Source organism: Rattus rattus, chromosome 7 (genome assembly GCF_011064425.1).
Source record: "Rattus rattus isolate New Zealand chromosome 7, Rrattus_CSIRO_v1, whole genome shotgun sequence".
Lineage (NCBI taxonomy): Eukaryota > Metazoa > Chordata > Mammalia > Rodentia > Muridae > Rattus > Rattus rattus.
Window position 1 is genome coordinate 310,632 of NC_046160.1, and position 26,719 is coordinate 337,350.

The following is a 26,719-nucleotide window of genomic DNA, read 5'->3' on the forward strand; positions in this document are numbered from 1 at the left end:
TTTAAACTAAATCTGAAACAAAATATCTCAACATTAATGACACTGATTCTTGACTATAAAATCCACGTTCAAGAATCACTTTTTAAATAGGACCATTCACAGCATAAAAGGACAGTGTGGTAGACAAATATTAGTGTCTCTCTGTCTCTCTCTCCCTGCCTCTCTCTATCTCTCTGTCTCTGTCTCTCTCTCTCTCTCTGACTCTATCTGTCTCTTTCTCTGTGTCTCTTCCTCTGTCTCTCTCTGTCTCTATTTCTCTCTCTCTCCCTCTCTCTGTCTCTCTTTATCTCTGTCTCTCTCTGTCTCTCTATCTCTATCCCTCTATCTTTTTCTCTCTCTTCCTTTAAGCACTGGGATTGTCAAGGACTTGGAGAGCAGAGGATATATGTAAGGACTAAGTGTATCAATAATTAAGGCACAACTTCTGGTTAATGAGCAGCCCTTGTTAAGGGAACTGCAACACAAAGAAATAGTACAAAGAAAATATATACGTCCTCTTAAAGGATTATAGACAGGAATATATGCAGTTGAAATACTTACAGTATGTGCATGGCAGCACACACCTGCAATGCTGACACTGGGGGAGATGGAACAGAAGCAGCTCAAGTCTGAATCAATCTAGCTAAACAATAAGACGCAGCCTTAAGGGGTGGCAATGGAGCTCAGTCACAAGGCCTATGACTAGCTGATATTAGATCAAAGTTTAATGCTCAGCACCACAATAAGAAAAATAAAAATAATAAAACCCCCCTCCCAAAAATATTATTTAACTACTAAAAATATCAGATAAAAATGCAGGAAACCTATCTATACCTTTCACTGGCACTATACTCCTAGAGCTGTCTTCCCGATTTTAAAACAGAAAATGAGAGAGATCATGCACCCAGTTAGCTGCCTTCTTTTCTGTGGATTACAAGTTTCCACTTGACATTTTTTTCCCCAAGCTACCAACTCTATCTTTAACATGTTGACAGAAAAACAAAAACAAGCAAAAACCAAAATCATTAGTATATGCTTATTCAATTATGTTTTATAATGGAGGCTCCTCAAGGGATGGAGGTACAGACTGCAACAGCAATTAGCAGCAATACAGACAACAAATATGAGCGGAGCAGCCTAGAAGTGAGTTTGAAGTAAAACAAAAATTACTGAATTTTAATTTTTGATCTTAAAAAATTTTATAAACTTTTTCATTCTAAAATACACAATTAGCATTTTAAAGAAGAAGCAACTGAGACTAGAGACAGGGCAACAATACCCCTTCCCTTACCTGGACTGCCTGGTTGGGCCTCAGCAGGATGTGCTTAGTCCTGCTGGGGCTATGGGTCCCAGCATTGGGTTATACCTAAGCAGGGCCTTCTCTTTCTCTGAGGACAAGAGAAGGGGATAAGGGCAATGTCTAAGGGTAGGACTGGAAGGAGAGCAGAGAGGACACTGCAATAGGGATATAAAGTAAAAAAAGAAAAAATTACTGAAAAAAAAAAAAAAAAGGAGCACTAGCTGTTGTATCAGATGATCTACACAGCAGCTCACACTATCTATAACTCCAGTTCCACAGTACTTGATGCTCTCTTCTGATCTCTAAGGGCACTAAGGACACATGGGACTCACAGATGTGAATACAGGTTAAAAAAAAACTCACCCACATAAAAGAAAATAAATGATCTAAAAAGGAAAAAAAAGTTTTTAAAAAGAAACACCTACCATGCCCAGGCTCATACTGATTTATGGTCAACTGGTCTGGCTTATGTTTAATATAACCTTCTTTCAACAACTTCTCCAAAATGCTACTGCAAATCTCAGGAAGACCTAAAGTCAGTAACCAAAAGAAGCAAAACACACTTAAATATCTACATGTTTAACCAAGAATAAAAAGACAGTAATACAATGATAGTGACCAAAGTTTTTAGTGTTGGAGTCAAAACAAATAAAAATGATAAATTCACAGGCAAAATGAGTTAAACAGACTGTAAGACTCCATTAAAATTATTACACCATAGATTCCATCAAGTGAAAAGCACAATAGTAATTTTACTAATAATAATGATGATACTTTAAAATAATAAAACTTCATTACATTGCATTGCCCTTATCCACATTTAATAATATTTTATATATAACTTACACCTCAGACTGGCAGTAATTTTATGTCTTATTTTTCATGTGTCTTGACTGATTCATCACATGAGTTTAATTATGGACACTTTCTACTGGTAGCATCATGTCAGCTCTCAAACACCTTTATATTTTGGAGAAATTTGAATTTTGGATTTTCAGATTAGGGAGGCTTAACCTGTTATGTTAGAAATTAAATTGAATACTTCGTAAAGTTTTTAAAATATTCCATTTACCTCAAAGATTTTAAATTTTTACTATTTAAAAAAATCATGTTTCCAAGTGAAACTTTTATGAGGCCATAAATGTGATTTTACCATGTTTGAAAGACTTAAATATGATGAAGATCATAAAAAATATATGTAGGATTGGAGAGATGATTCAACCCACAAAGGAACTATTAGATAACACAGAGAAAAAGCTGGGCATGGTAACATAACCCTGTAAAATCTAGGCAGAAACAGGCAGATCACTAAGGTTCACTGGCCAACCACACTGGTCTGCTTAGTGAGTTCAAGGCCAGTGATACCTGTCTCAAAATAGTTTCAACAGCTTCAGAAGAACAGTACTGAAGACTGTCCCTTCTCAAAGATACTTGTACAAACACACACACACACACACACACACACACACACACACACACACACACACACAAATAGATAAATAAATAAACAAATAAATAAAATGGGGTCTAATACATGATTACTGCCAGTATAATTTAGATAATCAATTTATATAGACAATTTTTAAGAATATCTAAAAACCAGCCACTTAAAAAATTAAAATGTCCTAAATTTAACCAGTTATCTCAAAAGTTCACCAGTAGATGACATGAACCTCAACTAAAATAAACTTCTAATATATCACATCTTTCTTTCCAAACCAGCAATAACTGTGTATTAATATGTACTTACCCCCAGGTAAGGGCTTATCTTTATCCACAGTGTTGTTCTCATAGTGAAATTCATAACCAAAATGTTTTACTCTTCTGTGTTTTAAGGACCTTTGAACTGTAGAAAAAATAAACTCTTTGATAAAAAATAACAGCAACTTTTCATATTTCACTTAACATTATAAGGAGTCATAGGTAATAGCAATTTCTGTTAGTTACTAAATTATTTGAATAGCATGAGCCATTTTGTTTTGTTGTGTTAAAAACAAGAGTTTTACCTATTAATGGGACAGAAGTGTGTATATATACTGCCACTCATAGGATTTCTAATGATCTGGAAAGAGGCAGAGCAGCTCTCATAGCAGCTTTATACTTATAGGATATCCTGTACTACTGAGAACATAGAGGATTCCTCAGGGCAGAAAGGAGCTGTTGGGAGCCAGGCCAGTCTATGGCTTTCTCCAAGGCCATGATAAAAGGAGAAAAGGAACACTTACTCTGTATCCTTGCTCTATGGCAGACCTGGCATGGTCCAGTCTGAGGACTGGGCCAGGGCCTTTAAAGAGTCAAGGTTTCGGGGTTGGGGATTTAGCTCAGTGGTAGAGCGCTTGCCTGCCTGGCGCGCAAGGCCCTGGGTTGGGTCCCCAGCTCCGAAAAAAAAAAAAAAAAAAAAAAGTCAAGGTTTCCGTTTCTAGGAACCTTTGATAACTGATAGTAGTTATCAGCCCCAGGGACACTGAATACTTACTTGGACTGTGGCACATATTAAATACCCTGTGTCCTTTTGTGCAACATTTGTTGATTAACTTTCTCCTGGCTTTGTTCCATTTCCCCCTATAAACTGTATATATAAGATGCTGTACTTTTTAATAAACTTGTTTATCATAAAACATACTTCTGTAAAAACTGCTGACCTGAATGTTATGGCCTATTATTTCTGATACCCTGGCCAATATCCTCAAGAACTTGTCACTAAGAACAACCTGCTGCTCTAAGACAATGACTATAGAAGATTTCAAACAGTAGAAGGGGTCTGAGGCTGGCATAGACCCTGTACCACAGCCCTCTGGGCCTGGATAATGCTGGGAGAGAACTGATCTCCAATGACTGCTAGGAGCATGGGTGAGACCACCACTTCTGCTTCAAGGGACCCACCTGGAGCCCTCTGACCAAAGGGCTGAGGAGTAGTCTGGGACAGGATCCTTCAGGTTTCTGTATACACCCAGATTTGACCCTGTGCCACAGTTTTCTGCCATGATCCCACAGTGCTCTGATCCAGTCATGACAGAGCTGGACTCCCAGGAGTGTTGAGAAACAGATTTACAGGAGGATCAAGCCACTGTCAAAGACAGCAAGACCAGCTAACACCAGAGATAACCATATGATGAGAAGCAAGTAAAAGACCATAAGCAATAGACACCAAGGCCACTTGGCATCTTCAGAACCCAGTTCTCCCACCACATCAAGTCCAGGATACCAAAACAGATTGGAAAAGCAAAATTCTGATTTAAAATCAAAACTCAAGATGATGTTAGAGGACTTTAAGAATAACATAAATATCTCCCTTAAAGAAATACAGGAAAACATGTAGAAAAGGACACACTAAAATCCCTTAAAGATTTACAGGAAAACACAACAAAACAGGTGAAGGAATTGAATAAAACCATCAGGTTCTAAAAATGGAAATAGAAACAATAAAGAAATTACAAAGGGAGAAAACCCTGGAGATAAAAAACCTAGGAAAGAGATTAGGAGTCACAGATGCAAGCATCACCAACAGAATACAAGAGATAGAAGAAAGAATCTCAGGGGCAGAAGATACCATAGAAAACATTGATACAACCGTCAAAGGAATTGCAAAAAGCAAAAAGTTCCTAACCCAAAACATCCAGGAATTCAAGGACACAATGAGAAGACAAAACCTAAAAGTAATAGGTATAGAAGAAAATGAAGATTCCCAACTTATAGGGCCAGTAAATATCTTCAACAAAATTTTGGAAGAAAACTTACTTAATCTAAAGAAAGAGATAGCAATCAACTTACAAGAAAGAAGCCTACAGAACTCCAAACACATTGGATCAGAAAAGAAATTCCTCCTTTCACATAATAGTCAAAACACCAAATATACAAAACAAAGAAAGAATATTAAAAGCAGTAAGGGAAAAAGGTCAAGTAACATATGAAGGGAGACGTATCAGAATTACACAAGACTTCTCAACATGGAGAATGTTCTCATATTCTCATATTCTCAAAATATGGAAGCTAGAAGATCCTGGGCAGATGTCATAGAGACCCTAAGAGAACACAAATGACAGCACAGGCCACTATATTCAGCAAAACTCTCAATATAGATGGAGAAACCAAGATATTCCACGACAAAACCAAATTTACATAATATCTTTCCACAAATCGAGCCCTACAAAGGATAATAGATGGAAAACTCCAACACAAGTAGGGAAACAACACCCTAGAAAAAGCTAGAAAGTAATCTCCTTGCAACAAAACCAAAAGGAGAGACACACAAGCATAATTCCACCACTAACAGCAAAAATAATAGGAAACAACAATCAATGGTTCCTAATATCTCTCAACATAAGTGGACTCAACTCCCCTATAACAAGACAAAGACTAACAGACTGAACACATAAAGAGGACCCAGAATTTAACTACAGATAGAAAACACTCTTTAGTGACAAAGACAGACACTTATTCAAGAGTAAAAGGAATGTAAAAAAAAACTTCCAAGCAAATGGCAGAAGAAACAAGCTGGAATAGCCATTCTAATCAAATAAAATTGATTTAAAACCAAAAGTTATCAAAAAAGATAAGGCAGGACACTTCATACCTATCAAAGGTAAAAATTCACCAAGATGAACTCTCAATTCTGAATAAGTATACTCCAATTGCAAGGGCACCTGGATTCAAAAAATAAACTTTACTCAAACTCAAAGCACACATTGTACCTCACATAATAATAGTGTGTGACTTCAACACCACATTCACATGAATGGACAGATCATGGAAACAGAAACTAAACAGAGACACAGTGAACTAACCAAGTGGATTTAACAGATATTTATAGAACATTTGATCCTAAAACAAAAGAATATACCTTCTTCTCAGTACCTCATAGTACCTTCTCCAAAACTGAACATATAATCGATCAAAACAGGCCTCAACAGATACAAGATGATAGATAAAATCCCATGTATCCTATCTGATCACCATGGACTAAGACTGGTCTTCAATTACAACAAAAAACGACAGAAAGCCCATATACACATGGAAGCTGAACAAAGATCTACTCAATGATGACTTGGTCAAGGAAGAAGTAAAGACAGAAATTAAAGACTTTTTAGAATATAATGAAAATGAAGGCACAACATACCCAAACTTACGGGACACAATGAAAGCAGTGCTAAGAAGAAAACCCTTAGCTCTGGGTACCTCCAAAATGAAACTGGAGAGAGCATACACTAGCAGCTTAACAGCACACCTTTAGAACAAAAAGAAGCAAATACATCCAAGGGAGTAGATGGCAAGAAATAATCAAATTCAGGGCTGAAATCAACCAAGTAGAAACAAAAAGAACTATACAAGGAATCAACAAAACCAGGAACTTGTTCTTTGAGAAAATCAACAAGATAGATAAACCCTTTGACAGACTAACCAGAGGGCATAGAGACAGCATCCAAATTAACAAATCAGAAGTGAAAAAGGAGACATAAAAACAGAGATTGAGGAAAGTCAAAACATCATCAGATACTACTACAAAAGCCTCTACTCAACAAGACTGGAAAATCTGGATGAAATGAACAATTTTCTAGACAGAAATCAGGTACCAAAGTTAAATCAGGATCAGATAAACCATCTAAACAGTCCCATAATTCCTAAAGAAATAGAAGCAGTCATTAAAAGATTCCCAATCAAAAAAGCCCAGGACCAGATGTGTTTACTGCTGAATTCTATCAGACCTTCATAGAGACCTAATACCAATACTCTCCAAACTATTTCACAAATAGAAACAGAAGGAACACTACCCAATTCCTTCTATGAAGCCACAATTACACTTATACCTAAACCACACAAAGACCCAAAAAAGAAAGAGAACTTCAGACTAATTTGCCTTATGAATATCAATGCCAAAGTACTCAAGAAGATTCTTACAAACCCAATCCAAGAACATATCTAAACAATCAACCATCATGATCAAGTAGGGTTCATCCCAGGGATGCAGGGATGATTCAATATACGGAAATCCATCAATATAATGCACTATATAAACAACCTCAAAGGGAAAAGACACATAATCATTTCATTAGATACTGAAAAAGCATTTGACAAAATTCAACATCTCTTCATGATAAATGTCTTGGAAAGATCAGGAAATCAAGCTCATACCTAAACATAGTAAAAGCAAAATACAGCAAACCAATAGCCAACATCAAACTAAATGGAGAGAAACTTGAAGCAATCCCACTAAAATCAGGGACTAGACAAGTCTGCCCACTCTTTGCCTACCTATTCAATTTAGTACTTGAAGTCTTAGCCAGAGCAATTAAACAACAAAAAGAGGTCAACGGTATACGAATTGGAAAAGAAGTCAAGCTATCACTATTTGCAAATGATAGGATAGTGTATTTAAGTGACCTCCAAAACTCCACCAGAGAACTCCTAAACCTGATAAACAACTTTAGCAAAGTGGCTGGACATAAAATTAACTCAAACAAATCAGTAGCCTTTCTCTACTCAAAGGATACAGGTTGACAATGAAATTAGGGAAATGATACCCTACACAAAAATTACAAATAATATAAAATATCTTGAGGTGACTCTAACCAAGCCAGTGAAAGATCTGTATGATAAGAACTTCAAGTCTCTGAAGAAAGAAATCAAAGAAGAACTCCGAAGATGGAAAGATCTCCCATGCTCATGGATTGGCAGGATTAATTTTGTAAAAATGGCCATCTTGCCCAAAGCAATCTACAGATTACCCCATCAAAATCCCAAGCCAATTCTTCACAGAGTTAGAAAGAGCAATTTGCAAATTCATTTGGAATAACAAAAACCCAGGATAGTGAAAACTGTCTTCAACAATAAAAGAACTTTTGGGGGAATCACCATCTCTGACCTCAAGCTGTGATAAAAACTGTACGGTACTGCTAGACAGGCAAGTAGATAAATGAAATAGAATTGAAGACCCAAGAATGAACCTACACACATATGGTCACTTGATCTTTGACAAAGGAGCTAAAAGCATACAATGGAAAAAAAAATAGCATTTTCAACAAATGGTGCTGGTTCAACTAGAGGTCACCATGTAGAAGAATGCAGATCGATCCATGCTTATCACCCTGTACAAAGCTTAAGTCCAAGTGGATCAAGGACCTCCACATCAAACCAGACACACTCAAACTAATAGAAGAAAAACTAGGGTAGCATCTGGAACACATGGGCACTGGAAAAAATTTCCTGAACAAAACACCAATGGCGTATGCTCTAAGATCAAGAATCAACAAATCAGATCTCATGAAATTGCAAATTTTCTATAAGGCAAAGGACTCTGTCATTAGGACAAAACAGCAACCAACAGATTTGGAAAAGATCTTTAATGATCCTACATCTTATAGAGGGATAATACCCAATATATACAAAGAACTCAAGAAGTTAGACTCCAGAGAATCAAATAACCATTTTAAGAAATGGGATACAGAGGTGCTGGGAGAGATGGTTCAGTGGTTAAGAGCACTGACTGCTCTTCCAGAGGTCCTGAGTTCAAATCCCAGCAACCACATGGTGGCTCACAACCATCTGTAATAAAGTCTTAAAAAAAAAAAAAAAAAAAAAAAAAAAAAAAAAAAAAAAAAAAAAAAGAAATGGGATACAGAGCTAAACAAAGAATTGTCAGCTGAGGAATATTGAATGGCAGAGAAGCACCTAAAGACATATTAACATCCTTACTCATCAGGGAAATGCAAGTCAAAACAACCCTGAAATTCCACCTTACACTTCTCAGAATGGCTAAGATCAAAATCTCAGGTGACAGATGCTGGCGAGGATGTGGAGAAAGAGGAACACTCCTCCATTGTTGGTGGGATTGCAAGTTGGTACAACCATTCTGGAAATCAGTCTGGAGGTTCCTCATTAAATTGAACACTGCACTACCTGAGGACCCAGCTATACCACTCCTGGGCATATACCCAAAAGATGCTCTAACATATAACAAGGACACCTGCTCCACTATGTTCACAGCAGCCTTAATTATTATTGCCAGAAAGAACCCAGATGCCCTTCAACAGAAGAAAGGATATAGAAAATGTACCACATCAGATCCCATTACAGATGGCCGTGAGCCACCATGTGGTTGCTGGGATTGAACTCAGGACCTCTGGAAGCAGCAGTCAGCTCTTAACCACTGAGCCATCTCTCCAGCCCTATATGGATACATATACATATATATGCATATATATATACATATATATACATATACATATATATGGTATATTTTCTATATGAATATGGATGCCTTGCAGGGCATCAATGGGAGGAGAGGCCCCTGGTCCTGACAAGGCTCATGCCCCAGTGTAAGGGAATGTTAGAGTGAGGAGGTGTGATAGAGTGGGTGGGTGGGTGAGGGACCACTGGCATAGAAGCAGGGGTGGAGGTTGCGGGTTTCTGGTGGGGAAACCAGGAAATCAGATAACACTTAAAATGTAAATTAAAAATGCAATTAAATAAAAGAAAAAAAAGAACAGTGGAAGAGCTGATAAAAGCTATTCCTCTAGGCTTTATAAAAGACTGGAATTTAGAACTGGTTGCTTTTACAAATGTTATACATAACACTCTACTTAATCATTCTCAGTAAGCTTGCCTATTACTAAGTCCAAGCTGTTTCCAGTGATCTTGAGGAAATAGTAGAATGTCAGTAAACCTATAGTGTATAACAAAAGCAAGAGCAGAAACAGGATACTTTACAGAAATCTAATTTATGGACCATAGATTTTTACTTACAATGCTGATTGCCTGTATCTTCTGTCCAATTAACACTTTCCAAAAGCATTTTCTCCTCCTCAGAAGAAATAATTTCTTCTACCACCAAAAGGCCTGGAGGTAAGGCTTGAAGTCCCAATTTTTTCCATTGTGCTACAGAAAAAACAAAATAATAGTTTCATGCAAAACCTGTACTCCCCTATACCAAGAATTCTGCCCCAGAAGCATAGTCTGAAAGGCTCTTAATTGTCATTTCAGAAGTAAGATTGTTAAATGGTCCCCACAAAATGCAAAAAAAAAAAAAAAAAAAAAAAGATCAAATCAGTCACACTGCATGTTACGCTCTCTTCAGCAACGAATGCTACCCAAGTCTTTTCTTTATACATAATTGAATCCCTTCCTAAACACCAGTGAAGAATAAAGTTTTCATAATACTTATTGTATACATTGTTATAAAAAAAAGTCAGGTATAAGACAGTACAAAAGGAGAACAGAAACCAGATGATCATTTCATACAATGTAGAAGGCTTTATGATACCTCTTCATGATAAAAGGTTTGCTGAAACTAGAAAGTACTATACCCCAGCATAATAAAGGCTATATATCCAGCAAACCTATATACAGAGAATTATTTCCTCTAAATATCAGACAGTAATAATACAATGGTATCTTCTCTCTACTCTGATTCAATACAGTGCTTAAAGTCTTAGCTTGAACAGAAAGAAGAAATAAAAGAGGTATACCCCAAGAAAGACGTCAAGTTATCTATATTTGTGTTTACAAACACTCCACCACAAAATACTTAGACCCAATAAACACTTTCAACAAATAACAGAGTACAAGATCAATGTCCAAAAATCAGCTTTTCTGTATGCAAAAGAAAGAAATTCAAAGGGAAGTTTTTGTTGGTAGTTTTTTGTTGTTGTTGTTGTCGTTGTTCATAGGCAAATGAATAAAGCAGACAAACCTCAAAATAAGAAATAGAAACAACTAAAAATCTCTGAATGTTCAACATTCTTAGCTAACAGAAAAGTAAACATTAAAACTTTTGGGTATATACCCAGGAGCAGAAAAAGTGGATCATATGGAAATTCCACTTTAAGTTGTTGTCCATATTCTCACTAGCAGTGAATAAGAACTCTTCTTTTCCCACATTAACCTTTGACCTCCAGAGGCACACCATGATCATGCACATCAGCACACACCTCCCAAACACAAAGAATAACTGAGAGAAACTCTGCAAGAAGAAAATTCACACAAAAAAAGTAAGTTGAAAGAAGCTAACTTCAAGGTACCTTTTTCAACAAAATTCAAGTACAGAAAGATCTTCTGCCCCAAATCATCAATGATTTCTTTTCCATTGAGAGTAGAATAGGCTTTCTTGGATTCTTCAATAGTTTGGAATATTACAAATGCATATGGCTTATTAGGTGGCATGAGGAGGGCTTCCACAGGTCCACATTTCTCTAAAGTCAAAAGCAGTTGTTTCCTACTCACACCATTACCCAGACCACCATTGGCAATAACCAGGCTCTTAAAAAAAAAAAAAGTAATAAGCAAAGGATATATAATAGATATAACCTATTTATTTGAAACTAAGATAAAATTACATTATTTTAGAATAGAGTATTAAAAATAGTTTATTTTTTTGTATATAAAAAGTGTTATTTGGTCTGTTAGCTTCATACAAAGTACACAAGTAAATTTAGTACACAAGTAAACTTACTAAACATTTGGGGGGAAAGTATTCCTATGCTATAAACATTTATTTCTAAATACTTGTATTGTTGATATATTCACTTCTTCACAACTAGAAATAAGTTAAAAGATAAATTCCTATTGTTCAGAAATCCAAATTTTAGCAAAATAAAAGAAAGGAAAGAATATAGAGAGAAGCATGCAGCCAGCAGTCATCTTGATACTTTTTGCCAGAGAATCAATGTCTTACATTCCTTTACCCATTTAATCACATTTAACATAATCTTTAAAACAGAGTAAACTTATTTGTATAATATGAGCCCCACAGTATAGAACAGGAAACTACTCACCAACAGTTCAGTGAGTGACTAAGGAGCTAGGTTTAAATACTATTGCTGTTAGTCTTCTGGGACTCGTGCTATGAATATAACCACTATGCCATGTTTACCAAAAAGATAAAGCAAAGAAATTGAATCAAAAGATTAATTCCAGGTTCATAAAACATGAAAAGATTTCTGCTCAAGGAAATTAATTCAGTCAAAAATAATTCAATCAAATTTCAAGTAATTTTTTCTCCTTTGTAAGTTGCAAGACTACTTTCTGTCACCTTGAAGACTACTAAGCTCTAGTCAAGGGATTTGGAGTGAAAGAGGGAATCCTCCTATCTTAAGAGTATATTCAGTATATTATATTAAGTACATTATATTAAGAGTAATGAATATAGTACTCAACTCAACTTACTTTCCCAGAAAAAAAGCATAGCTAAGTTGACTTATGCAATCATACATTCGTGTCTCCAGTGATCAGAAGCTACTTAGAACCCATTAGTCATTTCATTAATAAATAAAAAACAAGTAGATTTACTCCTGAGCGTCCAAAAGATTTAGAAATGCTATACTATGCCCAGCTAGAAATAAAGCCCAGGTCAAAATTAATCCTCATATCCAAATAAGGAGAAAAGTGAGGAGTTAAATTGAGCTGTAATTTAAAGTCCAAAAAAACCTTACAGTAGTTCATATCATCTCACTTAATTACTGCCAGCAGACAGTGAAAGGTTTTATAAATAAGGACTAATGAAAATATTTTCTATTACATAATCTAAATACTTTGTAACATAGGAAAGAGAAGAAAAGAAGAAAGATTATATTAGGCTATAAAAGATCTGCCTTCAAGTTTCTATTCAACACTGATTTATAATAAAGGAAATTAACCTCTCAAGATAGTTTTCCCATCTAGCTCACATAAACTTTAAAAAAAACCTAAAAATAATAATGAATGTTGAATTTGTTCTATCAACTATAAAGAACTATACAATATTATTACTAATATGTACCTGCAACACACAGTTTGCAGTAGTTCTCAGTAGTTCTCAACCTGTGGGTCACAACCACTAAAATACACACACTTCTGATGGTATCAGGAAATGAGACACTGTTCCATACCAAAATTATATGAATTAAGTAGCAAGGAAAATAAATTTATGGTTAGGGGTTCCTAAGACCATCAGAAATGTTTGTTTTCCAATGGTTATAAGCCACAGATTGAAAACCACTGCTGTAGTTCAACTTCCATTAGCAAAAGGAATTCAAACTACCACATAAGACTGGGCTACTACATAAATGGAAAACTGAAATATCTTGCCACAATGTATATTTAATATGGGCGCAACACATCACTGAACAATTTATAGCTTTGAGCTATACTTAATATTAACATAATACCAATGGTAGAAAGCTAACTGTTGACCCTATAAATGATACTCTGCTATGCTTGCAAACAAAAGCCTACTATAATTATCTGCACATAGGCTTCATCCAGCAGCTAATGGAAACAGATTCAGGGATCCGTTGCCTAACATTAGGTTGAACTCGGGGAATCTTATGGAAGAGTGAAGGAAAGGATTAAGAGGCAAAAACACCACAAGAAGATCTACAGAGTCAACTAACCTAGGCACATGGGGACTCCCAGAGACTGAACACCATGTACGGGATAGATGTAGGCCCCCTACACATAGGTAGCTGATGTGAACCTTGATCTTCATGTGGATCTCTTAAAAATTGGAGCCAGAGCTGTCTCTGACTCTGTTGCCTGTACTTAGATCCCTTTCCCCTAGCTATCCTGCCTTGTCTGCCCTTGGTGGCAGAGAACTAGACAGAGGTACCTAGTCCTACTGCAACTTGATGTGCCTGAGTGGGTTGGTACACATGGTGGGGCCTCTCCTTTTCCAAGAGAGGAAGGGGGATGCGATGATGGTACTGTGCAAAAAGGGGAGAGCTGTGACTATAGTATAAAGTAAATAAATTAGTTAATGGAAAAAGAGACAAAAAACCCATATGCATTAATATATTGACACAGCGACATTCAAATGATAACAACAATATAAGGTCACCTGAGTGGGATAAGAGACTGCCTGGATGCCTTCATGTTTCAGCAACACATGTCTGGCTTTACTCTGTTTCCTTAAGAACTTCTTCTCCATTTTAGTGAGTTTCAAAACACCTTCATGATTGATATTCATAGTAATACTATAAAGAAAATGTATAAAAAGTACGTCTTAAAAGTCTTGAACAGTTATTATTCATACAATCCTATAGTTCATACACTTTTCTCTGTTATGTAAAAAGCCTTAGTTTCCTTTCAAAAATCTAGAAAATGGAAAACAATAAAAATGTAAAAATACTTCAGAACTTAACACAATTCATAACAAGTCATCTGTTAGATTAAGTTCTCCATCATGATGTAAACTATGGGAAAGTAGCAATGCCAGCATATAGTATGTGGCCAGGAAACATATGGAAAGAATCAGTGAATGTTAATTAGGTGAGCATATATGCCTATGATAACCTCAGGGCTCTAATCATACAAGTATAACATGGCACATGGCTTTGTGGGAACTTGTAAGTGAGATGAGCAAAACAATCACATACCAAACAATGAAAAATTATGACATTTCTCCATATAATCAACTGCCACTAGTATTGCTGTTTTTTGTGGCATAACTAGAGACCAAAACACAAAAACAATGTTACTGAAAAAGTCTTTAAGACTTCAAATTAAAAGGACCAGAACAACAAAGTCATTTTTTAAAGTAGGTACTCAGTAAGACAATAACAAAAAAGGAAAAATTATAATATCCAACAATAGTGAAATACAGACATAATTTAAGGGGTCTCCCCCCCCATCTTTTTATTGTTCTGTTTTGAAAGACAGTCCCATGTATATCCCAGGCTGGCCTCCAAATTGTGACAAGGCAGAGGATGACCTTGCATTTCTGATAGTCCTGCCCTCTACCTCTGAAGTGTCCACATGTCCAGTATATGCTCAGTTTCTCACTATGTAGCGATAGCTGATCTCAGATTCATAATGTTAATCCTGCCTCAGCCTTTGTATGCTGGGAATATAAATGTGCACCATCATGTCCAGTTGGCATAAAATTTTTTGAGTAGCAAATGTTTACGGACCATCTGGAATAAAGCTGCATATTTCAAAGCTAACAAATAAAACAAACAATAAAACCACATTTCAAAACAACTAGGGCACAGTCGAAACTCTAGTAGTTGTACTTTAAGGACAGTAGAAAATGGCATAAGTGTAGTTTCTTAACATACATAGCACATGTTAGGAGGTACAGTCAGTAATGTAGGTTTGTTGTAAATCATGGTAGGACAGTGTGTAATGAGAAAACCTGCAATAATCCACCTGTAGCAGGCAGAAATGTTGACCTAGTTTCCACTGCAGGCCTAAAAGGAAAGGAAAGGAAGGGACAAGGATGAAAGCAAAGTTCCCACAGGATCAATAAGCCTTAGTGATTACTCAGATGTGAAGAAGAGAGGGATCCAGATAGTGTACAGCTGTTTGGATGCACCAGATATCTCACAGGAGTAAGGTCACTATTAAATAGAATACTAGCCATGCAGTTGTTCAATTACCTCCAGTCTGAGCAAATTTTCTGTTCATAAGAAGAGAACAGAGACAGAATGGCTCTATTACTAGTAAACTCTCAATACATCTTGTCGGATAGTACCAACAAGTATCAGTTGTACTATGTCCATGTCTGAGTTAGAAAGTAGAGCTGTGGCTAGAGAGATGACTCAGTAGTTATAAGTACTAGTTGCTCTTCCAGAGGACCTGGGTTCAAGTCCTAGCACCCAAATCATAGCTCAAACAATTCACAACTCCAGTTCCAGGAGATCTCATTACTTCTACTGATCTCCTTGAACACCAGGCATACAAGTGGTATACAGATACACATGCAGGCCACACACATCTTTTGAATTTATAAGTTATCCAAATTACATTATCTATTAAAAAGAGAGAAAAGTTTAAACATTAAAACTTAGGAAAAAATTACCCATTTCTGAATTGCACATCTATTTTTTTTCTTACACTCATTGTTTATCTTCTTCTAGAAGTGAATAGAAGTTAAGCATATGAAGCAGTGATTTTGTCTGTATTATTCACCAAGTAGCACACAGCACTTAAACAGGATGTGATATAAAGTAGTGACTCATTGAATGTATATATTTAAATAAACCAAAGTAGAATTTGCCATTTTAGCTACTAAATTTCTCTAATTTTGGCAGCCATCTTCAGCGATAACTCACCGAGTGTTAACCCCAATTACCTGCATGTGTTGGAGTTAGAAAGACTCCCATCTACAGTCTTGGGTACCTGACATATAGCTGGAGACAAACGTTAAAAGGAAATCGATCAAAACCACAGGGTGACTATTCCACTCCAGAAGCAGAAGGACCGATCAAGAAAGAATATAAGGAGACACAGATGTGGGTCAAGAGTCCCTTGCAAATCCGTGCTTCACAGAATTGTTGCTGGCTGATAAACGACTAAAGGCAAGGGCCAGTCCCCGACTACTATGCCTGCTAACACAGACACGGCTGGGTACCCATCATATGCCAAACATAAGGACACTAGATCCTACCAGGGCTCCCAACACCCTCAAATCCCCGGCCCAAAAACTGCACCATTCGCGGTCTGAGTCGGCCCATGCTGGTCAAGGAAGAGCAGACAGGGAGCTGAAAGAAGTAAGCCATGGTTTGCGATCCTCCATACTCCCATCCCCCAATCGGTGGCGTACACTTTTCTTTCTTCTCACCAGAAATTTCCACCTTCTAGTTGCTTTGTAAATCGCCAGCCTTCCCGGATGCAGCCTAGCGAGTGATGCAAGTACTCTCACAACCCCTCACCCACACCTGATCGCCGCCATATTGCGGACAATCGTACTACATTTCCCATGAGCCCACGGCGCTACCACAAACCCCTCCGACTCTCAGATTCTTTGTTAACCCTTTCTCCACCAAGTGTCTGTAAACTGTTGCGTGAAACAGAAAATTCGGCTGCTTTTTGTGGGTGAATAGTGATCATCGGAGTAGGACCTACAATTGTCACGTTACTAAGCAGCACACTCCTTAACTACATGGTAAACATTTGATCTTTTACTCAAAGATAACTGTAGCATTCACCCTTTATTAAGGAAACTTATCTTTGTAAACCAGTACCAATCGAAATACAGAGGTGTAGAGCCCAATCTCAACTGACATTTACAGCACAACTCCTACACATAAAGCTCAGAACATTGCAGAGAAAATGGAGGCAGAGCAATTGAAGCTGACAATGGATTGTGTCTCCTGGGAACATCAGAAGCATGACTGCCTAAACTAATTTGAACAAAGACAATGAAAACAGCTATGCGTGTGTGGTCAGGCAAAAAATAGAGAAGGCCTAAACCTACTAGAAGAACAATATGCAAATAAGGAATTCTGAGAGCAAGAGAAATACTCCTCTCCAGGGAAGAGCAAGCCAATTGTTTATCCAACAACGAATGGTTAGACTGAAAACACTTAAATACAAGTAACATTATAATACAATCTGTGCAGTTTGTATTTATGTATATATGTACAATTAATAATAAAAGAGGTGATGAATTTGAAAGAGCAACGAAGATAGGTATAGGAGAGGGTTTAGAGGAAGGAAATGCAATAAGTAAATTATATAATCTAAAAAACCAGAAAGAGTAGAAATTCTAAAACAGAAGAAACTAGATCTACTTCAGCAAAGATATTTCAAAGTAAAGTTTAAATGGCAGAAAAATTAGTTAGAGACAATAATTGTACATTATGAGGTTGACTCAGAACAAAAAAAAAAACAGTAACAGTATTGTTTTAAATTTGTAGTTGAAAGAATAAAAAATACAGCCAAAAAATCAGAAGTTGGGGCTGGAGAGATGGCTCAGTGGTTAAGAGCACTGACTGCTCTTCCAGAGGTCCTGAGTTCAAATCCCAGCAACCACATGGTGGCTCAAGACCATCTGTAATGGGATCCAATGCCTTCTGGTGTGTCTGAAGACAGCGACAGTGTACTCTTATAAATTAAATAAATAAATCTTTAAAAAAAAAAAAGTCAGAAGTTTAGAAATGCTATCTTACCCCTAATGAGCCCTAAGTACCTCAAATTCTAGCTCTCTGCCCGTAAGTAAAAGGTCACATTTCTTGAGCCTGCTCTCCCAGGATCCAGATAAAAGGACTTAAGATAAGGCCCTTAGATAGGTGATCCAAAGATAAGAGGAAGCTTCTCCCAGGAACTAGCTGACTATACAGTTAGACTACAATCTTAAAAGCAATCTTGAGAGACAGGAAGCTTCTCCTTGTGATTTTTCACATGACACCATCCCTGCCCTCTTGGGTTGTGGCTTCTTCCTTTAAATACCCCTTCTCCCAGCTACTGGTCGTCGAACTCCTGTGCCCCTGCGTGGGATATGAGTCTCGACTCCAGTGCACTGGCTCCTATCGATAAACCTCATGTGATTACAGCAAGGACGGTCTTGTGTGAGTTCTTGGGGGGTCGTGTCATCCCGAGACTTGAGTGAGGGTCTCCCCACTCTGGGAGTCTTCCATAGGTTTTACTCAATTCCATATTGTTAGGTCTCAAAGAAAGAGGGACACAAATATCTTCACATCCTATGCCCATTTGGAGAGCTCTATCCACATACTTCTTCTCCAGATGTCTTTCTTACCAATTTTCCAATCATTATCTTTCCAAGTCCCTGACCATCCAGCCAATACATTGGCTGCAGCCCATGAGTCAGTGAACAATCATGCATCTGGCCATTTCTTCATCCAAACAAACTGTAATACCATGTGTACTGCCCAAAGTTCTGCCCACTGTGAAGATTTTCCTTCACCTGTATCTTTCAGGGTTGTCCTGGAAAGGGGTTGTAATGCTGCAGTTGTCCACTTCTGGATGGTGCCTGCATAACATGCAGAGCCAGCAGTAAACCAGGTCCTAGTCTTCTCTTCTTCAGTCTGCCAATCATAAGGAACACCCCATGAGGCTGTAGGTGCATGCTTGGCAGCAGATGGCACCATAACAGGAGTGGAGACCATAGGTATTTGAGCAGCATCTTCATGTAACTTGCTTGTGCCCTCAGGACCTGCCTGGGCCCGATCACATATATACCACTTCCATTTGATAATAGACTGCTGCTATGCATGTCCTACTTTATGACTTGGAGAGTCTGATAACACCCAGCTCATGATGGGCAGTTCACGTTGCATGGTAACTTGGTGTCCTTTTGTCAAACATTCAGTTTCTACTAAGGCCCAATAGCAGACCAAAAGCTGCTTTTCAAAGGGAGAATAGTTGTCTGCAGAGGATGGTAGAGCTTTGCTCCAAAATCCTAAAGTTCTCTTCTGCGATTCACCTACAGGGGCCTGCCAGAGGCTCCAAACAGTATCTCTATCTGCCACTGACACCTCAAGTATCATGGGGTTGGCTGGATCATATGGTCCAAGTGGTAGAGCAGCCAGCACAGCAGCCTGGACCTGATGAAGAGCATTCTCCTGTTCCAGGACCCACACAAAGCTAGCAGCTTTCCCAGTCACTTGGTAAATGGGCCTGAGTAGCACACCCAAGTGAGGAATGTGCTATTGCCAGAATCCAAATAGATCCACTAAAGGTTGTGCTTCTTTCTTGGTGGTGGGAGGGACCACCTTAGAAGGAATATCTCTGCATGCCCCACCCCACTGGACTGATAAGAATTTCACTGATATAGATGATCCTTGAATTTTGGTTGGATTTATTTCCCATCCTCCGATACACATATGTGTTACCAATGAGTCCAAAGTGGTTAGTTACTACATCCTGCTTACTTGGTCCAATCAGCATCATGTCATCAATATAGTACAAAAATGTGATATTTTGTGGAAGAGACAAACGATCAAGATCCCTTCTAACTTAGTTATGACCAGTGCAGGAGAGTTAATATATCCTTGAGGCAAAACTGTAAAAGTATACTGCTGACCTTGCCAACTGAACGCAAATTGTTTCTGGTGGTCCTTAGGGAAGGGAACTGAGAAGAAAACATTTGCTAGCTCAATAGCTGCATACTAGGTACCAAGAGATTTGTTAATTTGCTCAAGTAGTGAAACTACATCTGGTACAGCAGCTGCATTTGGAGTTACTACCTGATTTAGTTTTCAATAGTCAACTGCCATTCTCTGTGATCCATCTGTCTTCTGCACTGGCCAGATAGGAGAGTTAAATGGAGATGTGGTGGGAACCACCACACTTGCATCTTTCAAGTCCTTGATAGTGACAGTAATTTCTGCAGTTCCTCCAGGAATACGATACTGGTTTTGATTCTTTGGCAAAGGCAGCTCTAAAGGCTTCCATTTAGCCTTTCCAGCCATAAAAGCGTTCACTCCACAGGTCAGGGAACCAATGTGACAATTCTGTCATCTTCTAAGTATATGTGAAAGAATAAAGATTTTTTAAATTACCCCCTACTGACCCTGCTGTGAGGGCCAGTGCACCTCACAAAAGAATAATATCACATGTTATGGGGAAGTAGTCCAGCCATAGATCACCTGGCCTCGATAAGGCCTGGCTCAGCATAAAACATTCATCCTCGATAAGGCCTGACTCAACAGTCCTGAAAAAAACAAGATTTGGGGTCAGCTCACCCCAGATGCAGGGTGGCCTGGAGTTGAACTGAGCCCAAGTTAGATCATGTGTGCCAATGTAAACAAACTAGTGAATTTGCTTTGCTTTGTGTAACTGTTGCCAATTACCTATGTAATTTTCCCTATAAATACCTTCCCCTAATTGGGCTTGGAGTCGACTCCTCTCTCCCTCCTGCGTGAGATACGTGTCGTCCCCAGAGCTCTGGTTCCTCAAATGCACCTCTTGCTCATTACATCAAGACTCGTGAGTTCTTGGGGGTTGCGTCGTCTCGAGATTTGAGTGGGGGTCTTCCCCACCCTGGAGGTCTTTCATATCTATCCCAAGATAGATATACATTCTGGAACCGAGGAAATGTCCACAGGATGTATTTGGGGACCTCCTGAACCTCCTGTGAGTCGGACATCAGTCAAAACTCCATTAATCACCTGTCCTCCATAAATGCCTACTTTAACTGGAAGGCCACAGTGTTTCTTGGAGTCTCCTGGGATTAGCATCAATTCAGAACCAGTATCCAATAAACCCTGGAAAGTCTGATTATTTCCTTTCCCCCAGTGTACAGTTACCCTTGTAAAAGGGCATAGGTCCCTCTGGGAAAGAACTGGAGAAAGGCTAACAGCAAAACTTTTAGGTGTCTTATTAAGATCCTTTCTCGGGGGAACCTGGCCACCTCTTCAGTCAAGGGGTTCTGGGTCTGCAAACTGGCTCAAGTTTGGAAACTGATTCAATAAGATTGCCTTTTGCCATGATCCAATGTAGTCTTTCTTTCATTTGTTTGAGAATTTTTCTGCTTATACAGATTAAACAGAGAAGCAGTTGGCTTCCTTTCTGTTTCATGTCTGGAAACACCAGGACTGATTAGCCAGTATCAAAGGTCCAAACCGGTCATTATAAATTTCACCTCTTCTGTGCTGGCCACTACAGGCTATGTCATTATAAACATTTTGTCTACACTGTCCATTATAATAACTATGATCACCTTTTCTCTGGCAATTCAATCCTGCCACCTGTCCCTTGTTATCTGGGGGCCCAATTAAACCCATTGCATTTAATTCATCTAATGGAGCAGCAGCATCTCCAACTCTAAGGTCTGGCACAAGAAAAATGGTAACAACAAAACCCTTCAAATGTGCTGGTGCCCCTCTCACCAGTTTGCATCTAATAGGATTCATGAAGGGCATATCTTCTGGGCCTTCCCATTGTGTGAAAGACCCCCGGAGTGGGGAGACCCTCACTCAAGTCTCGGGATGACGCAACCCCCCAAGAACTCACACAAGACCGTCCTTGTTGTAATCACATGAGGTTTATCGATAGCAACCAGTGCACTGGGGTCGAGACTCATATCCCACGCAGGGGCAGTGGAGTTCGACCCCAAGAGGCTGGGAGAAGAGGTATTTAAAGGGAGAAACCACAACCCGAGGGGGCAGGGATGGCGTCATGAAAAATCACAAGGAAGAACTCTGTCCCCCAAGATTGTTTCCTAGGAGAAGCTGTCTCCTACTTCTCAGATTGTTTAACTTCATGGTCTGCTAGTTCTTAGGAGAAGTTGTTTCCTGCTTCTCAAGATTGTTTTCTAAGATTTATGGTCAGCTAGTTTCTGGGAGAAAGCTGTTGAGCTGGCCAATGTAATTATCTATTCTATAGCCCTAGGAGAGGCTTTTTGGAACATACAATTCTGGGGCCTAACCTGTTTTTTTTTTTTTTTTTTTTCTGCTCTAAACTTTGTGTCTAGGGGGACAACTTTAAAACTTTTATCTTTCATGTGGAGGATTATTTACACAACGTATCCACTCTAGCATTGCAATTTCCCTGAGCCTTAAAATCCCTCCTCAACACTAAGCTGAGGGATATTAGGCATATCGAACTCCTTTTCAGTAGAGCATCATTTGATAAATGCGTCAGCCAACCATTCAAACAAACTTCTGAGACCTTTTTAACTGTGCGAGTTTCCATATTAAACCTAGAATCTCTCCACTTAGAGGGTCCATGTCAATAAAGTCAGCCTGATCTAGTTTTATGTTCCTTCTACCATTATCCCACACCCTTAAAATCCATTCCCACACATGTTTCTCAGACTACTGCTTGAATGAATTAGCAAACTCATTAAGCTCCTTAGTAGTGTAGCACATTTCCTCACAGACTACACTTTCTACCTCCCCTCTTGGGGCCTGTTTTGCCTTGAGTCTGGTTATGGGTCTAGAAGAAACTATTGGTGGGCCTTGAGAAACATCAACATTGTCTTGTCTGGTATTTTCTTCATCAAAAGTCACTGTTCGTTTATCAGACTCTGAGGGATTAATTTTCTAAAGTGAAAGAGGAATTATTTCAAGGGGTGGGGCTGAGGGTACTACTTCCTCAGGTGGGGCAAACCATTGAGAAACTGAAGATTAAAAATTCTCAACTTCAACAGGGTCCTCCCACATATCCCCATCCCAAATTATAGGATCCAATTCTTTGCCAATTAATGCCCTTACTTTAACTGCTGACACCTTCTGAGGCTGAGACTTGAATTTTTGCTGCAATTCAGCCACCTCATAGTGAGGGCTTTAGTTTGAGTTTTAGCAGCTCGAGCTGCTGGAAAGAAGATTCTCTTCAAGGGCACACTTAGAAATCTTTAGTTTGTTTACTTGCTTCTGAAGCCATTCAATTTTATCTGATAGCTCATTCTTTTCCTTCATCAATTTTTCCAGAGATACCAAGATCATTTTCCGATTCCCCCCCACCCCAACTTATGGAAAGTTTTGTACATCATGTCATCTAATTCATGAAGATAATCAAAGCCACTAGCTTCTTTAGGTTTGAAGAATAGTTTCAACCATGGATCTTCAATATTCTCTGAGCTCCCAGGAAAGAGAGCACTGGGAGAGGTTTCAAGTAGTTGAAGGTGCTGGTGAATTATTAAACCAACTCTAGATTCCTAAAAGATTCATTCTTATACTTCTGCTTCTCTAAAACCACTTCTGGTACCAACTTGTCTCAGTGGGGGTTCTCTAGAGTCACAGAACTTATGGGTAGTCTCTATATAGTAAGAGAATTGGTTGATGACTTACAGTCTGTAGTTCAACTCTCCAACAATGATCAGTAGCAGCTACGAATGGAAATCCAAGCATCTAACAGTGACTGTGTTCCATAAGGCAGGCAGGCGAAAAAGAGACTCTTCCTTCTTCCAATGTTCTTATGTAAATCTCCAGCAGAAGGTGTGTCCCATACTAAAGGTATGTACCACCGTGCCTGGGTCTGGGGCTTGCTTTGTTCCAGATGACGTTGAACTCAGAGATTTCTTTGCCTTAAGCTCCTGGGATTCATAGCCACTTTGCCTCAAGATCTCCATACCAAGATCCAGGTCAGAAACTTGTATCTTGCAGCCTCAAGATCAGGTCAAAGGCGAGCCTTCCAATTCTGGATTGTATTTCATTCCAGATATAGTCAAGTTGACAACCAGGAATAGCTACCATAAATATTTTTATTTACATTTCAAATAGTATTCCCTTTTCCAGTTCCCTGTCCATAAGCACAATATACCAAACCCCCTACATCTATAAGGGTGCTCTCCTTCCCAAACTACCCCTATGTCCCACCTCCCAGCCTTGACATTCTCCTAAATTGGGGTCTCCAGCCTTGGCAGGACCAAGGGCTTCTCCTTACATTGGTGCCCAACAAGGCCATCCTCTGCTACATATGCAGCTGGAGCCATGGGTCTGTCCATGTGTACTCTTTGGGTAGTGGTTTAGTCCCTGGGAGCTCTGGTTGGTTGGTATTGTTGTTCTTATGGTGATGCATGCCCCTTCAGCTCCTTCAATCCTTTCTTGAATTCCTCCTTTGGGGACCCCATTTTCAGTTCAATGGTTTGCTGTTAGCATTCCCCTCTGTATTTGTCATGCTCTGGCTGAGCCTCTCAGGAGACAGCTATATCAGGTTCCTATCAGTATGCACTTCTTGGCTTCATCAATATTGTCTAGGTTTGGTGGCTGTATATATATATATATTTGGATACCCAGGTGGGACAGGCTCTGAATGGCCATTCCTTCAGTCTCTGCTCCAAACTTTGTCTCCAAATCTCCTCCTATGAATATTTTTGTTCCCCCTTTTAAGAAGGACTGGACCATCCCCACTTTGGTTTTTCTTCTTCTTGAGCTTCATGTGGGATGTGGATTGTAGCTGGAGTATTCTGAACTTTGGGGCTAATGTATACTTATCTGTGTGTGCCATGTGTCCTTTTGTGATTGGGATACCTCACTCAGGATGATATTTTCTAGTTCCATCCATTTGCCTATGAATTTCATAAAGTCATTGTTTTTGATAGTTGAGTAATATTCCATTATGTAGATGTACAACATTTTCTGTATTCATTTCTCTGTTGAAGGGCATCTGGGTTCGTTCCAGCTTCTGGCTATTATAGATAAGGCTGCTATGAACATAGTGGAGCAGGTGTCTTTGTTATATGTTGCAGTATCATTGGGTATATACCCAGGAGTGGTATAGCTCGGTCCTTAGGAAGTACTCTGTCCAATTTTCTGAGAAACCTCCACACTGATTTCCAGAGTGGTTGTACCAGCTTACAATAGCACCAACAATGAAGGAGTGCTCCTCTTCCTCCCCATTCTTGCCAGCATCTGCTGTCACCTGAGTTTTTGATCTTAACCATTCTGAGAATCTCTGGGGTTTTTTTTTTGATTTGCATTTCCCTGATGACTAAGGATGTTGAACATTTCTTTAGGTACTTGTCAGTCATTCGATATTCCTCAGATGAGAATTCCTTGTTTAACTCTGTACCCCATATCTTAATAGGGTTATTTGGTTCTCTGGAGTCTAACTTTTTGAGATCTTGTATATATTGGATATTAGCCCTCTATTGCATGTAGGATTGGTAAAGATATTTTCCCAATCTGGTGGGTGGCATTCTGTCTTAATGACAGTCTCCTTTCCCTGACAGAAGCTTTGCAGTTTTATGAGGTCCCACTTGTCAATTCTTGATCTTAAAGCATAAGCTACTGGTGTTCTGTTCAGGAAAATTTCCCCAGTGCCCATGTTTGAGGCTCTTTCCCACCTTTTTAATTTGAGTATATTTGGTTTTGTGTGGAGGTCCTTGATCCACTTGGATTTAAACTTTGTACAGGGTGATAAGAATGGATCACTTTGCACTCTTCTACATGATGACCTCCAGTTGTCCCAGCACCATTTGTTGAAAATGCTATCTTTTTTCCATTGGACAATTTTAGCTCCTTTGTCAAGTGACCATAGGTGTGTATGTTCATTACTTCAATTCATTGATCTATCTGCCTGTCTCTGTACCAAGACCATACAGGTTTTATTACTATTGCTCTATAATACTGCTTGAGGGCAGGGATGGTGATTCCCCCAGAAGTTCTTTTATTGTTGAGGATAGTTTACTGTAAATACCCTGGGGTTTTTGTTATTCCAAATGAATTGCAAATTGCTCTTTTTAACTCCTTGAAGAATTGAGTTGGAATTTTGATGGGCATTGCATTGAATCTGTAGATTACATTGGGCAAAATGGCCATTTTAACTATATTAATCCTGCCAATCTATGAGCATGGGAGGTCTTTCCATCTTCCCTGTTCTTCAATTTCTTTCTTCAGAGAATTGAAGTTCTTGTCATACAGATCTTTCACTTGCTTGGTTGGTGTCACACTGAGGTGTTTTATGTTATCTAGGACTATTGTGAAGGGTGTCATTTCCCTTATTTCTTTCTCAGCCTGTTTATCCTTTGAGTAGAGGAAGCCTACTGAATTGTTTGAGTTAATTTTATACCCAGCCTTTTTGCTGAACTTGTTTATTAGGCAGTATCTTTTCCATCACAGTAAATGACTGTAAAATCCATGATAATAAAACAACACTTACAAGTGCATACTTAGTGTTTCTCATTAGGGTTTGGGTTAGGGTTAGGTTTTATATAAGCATTAAAAGTGGATTTTTAAAAAATAACAAGAATTTTATAAAAATAATGACACTTTCTCAATGAATTCTCTAAGTTCTTGACATTCCTTAATTCAAGTAGAACAGCACAGGAAATCATTACTGTTTTGA

The 26,719-nt window shown here is 38.6% G+C and overlaps 1 protein-coding gene across 2 annotated transcripts in view; it reads right to left on the minus strand.

Moving 5' to 3' along the window:
• Alkbh8 (alkB homolog 8, tRNA methyltransferase) overlaps positions 1–16,917 on the minus strand; it is a 98,624-nt gene extending 81,707 nt beyond the window's left edge. For both annotated transcript variants that reach the window (XM_032908693.1, XM_032908692.1), the window contains exons 1-6: positions 16,809–16,917; positions 14,085–14,220; positions 11,293–11,530; positions 10,019–10,150; positions 3,030–3,125; positions 1,705–1,809 (exon numbers count right to left, since the gene is read on the minus strand). In XM_032908693.1, the coding sequence (XP_032764584.1) occupies positions 1,705–1,809; positions 3,030–3,125; positions 10,019–10,150; positions 11,293–11,530; positions 14,085–14,213 (700 nt within the window). In that variant the 5' untranslated portion in view covers positions 14,214–14,220; positions 16,809–16,917. The remainder of the gene's footprint in view (positions 1–1,704; positions 1,810–3,029; positions 3,126–10,018; positions 10,151–11,292; positions 11,531–14,084; positions 14,221–16,808) is intronic.
• Positions 16,918–26,719: the final 9,802 nt, after the last annotated feature.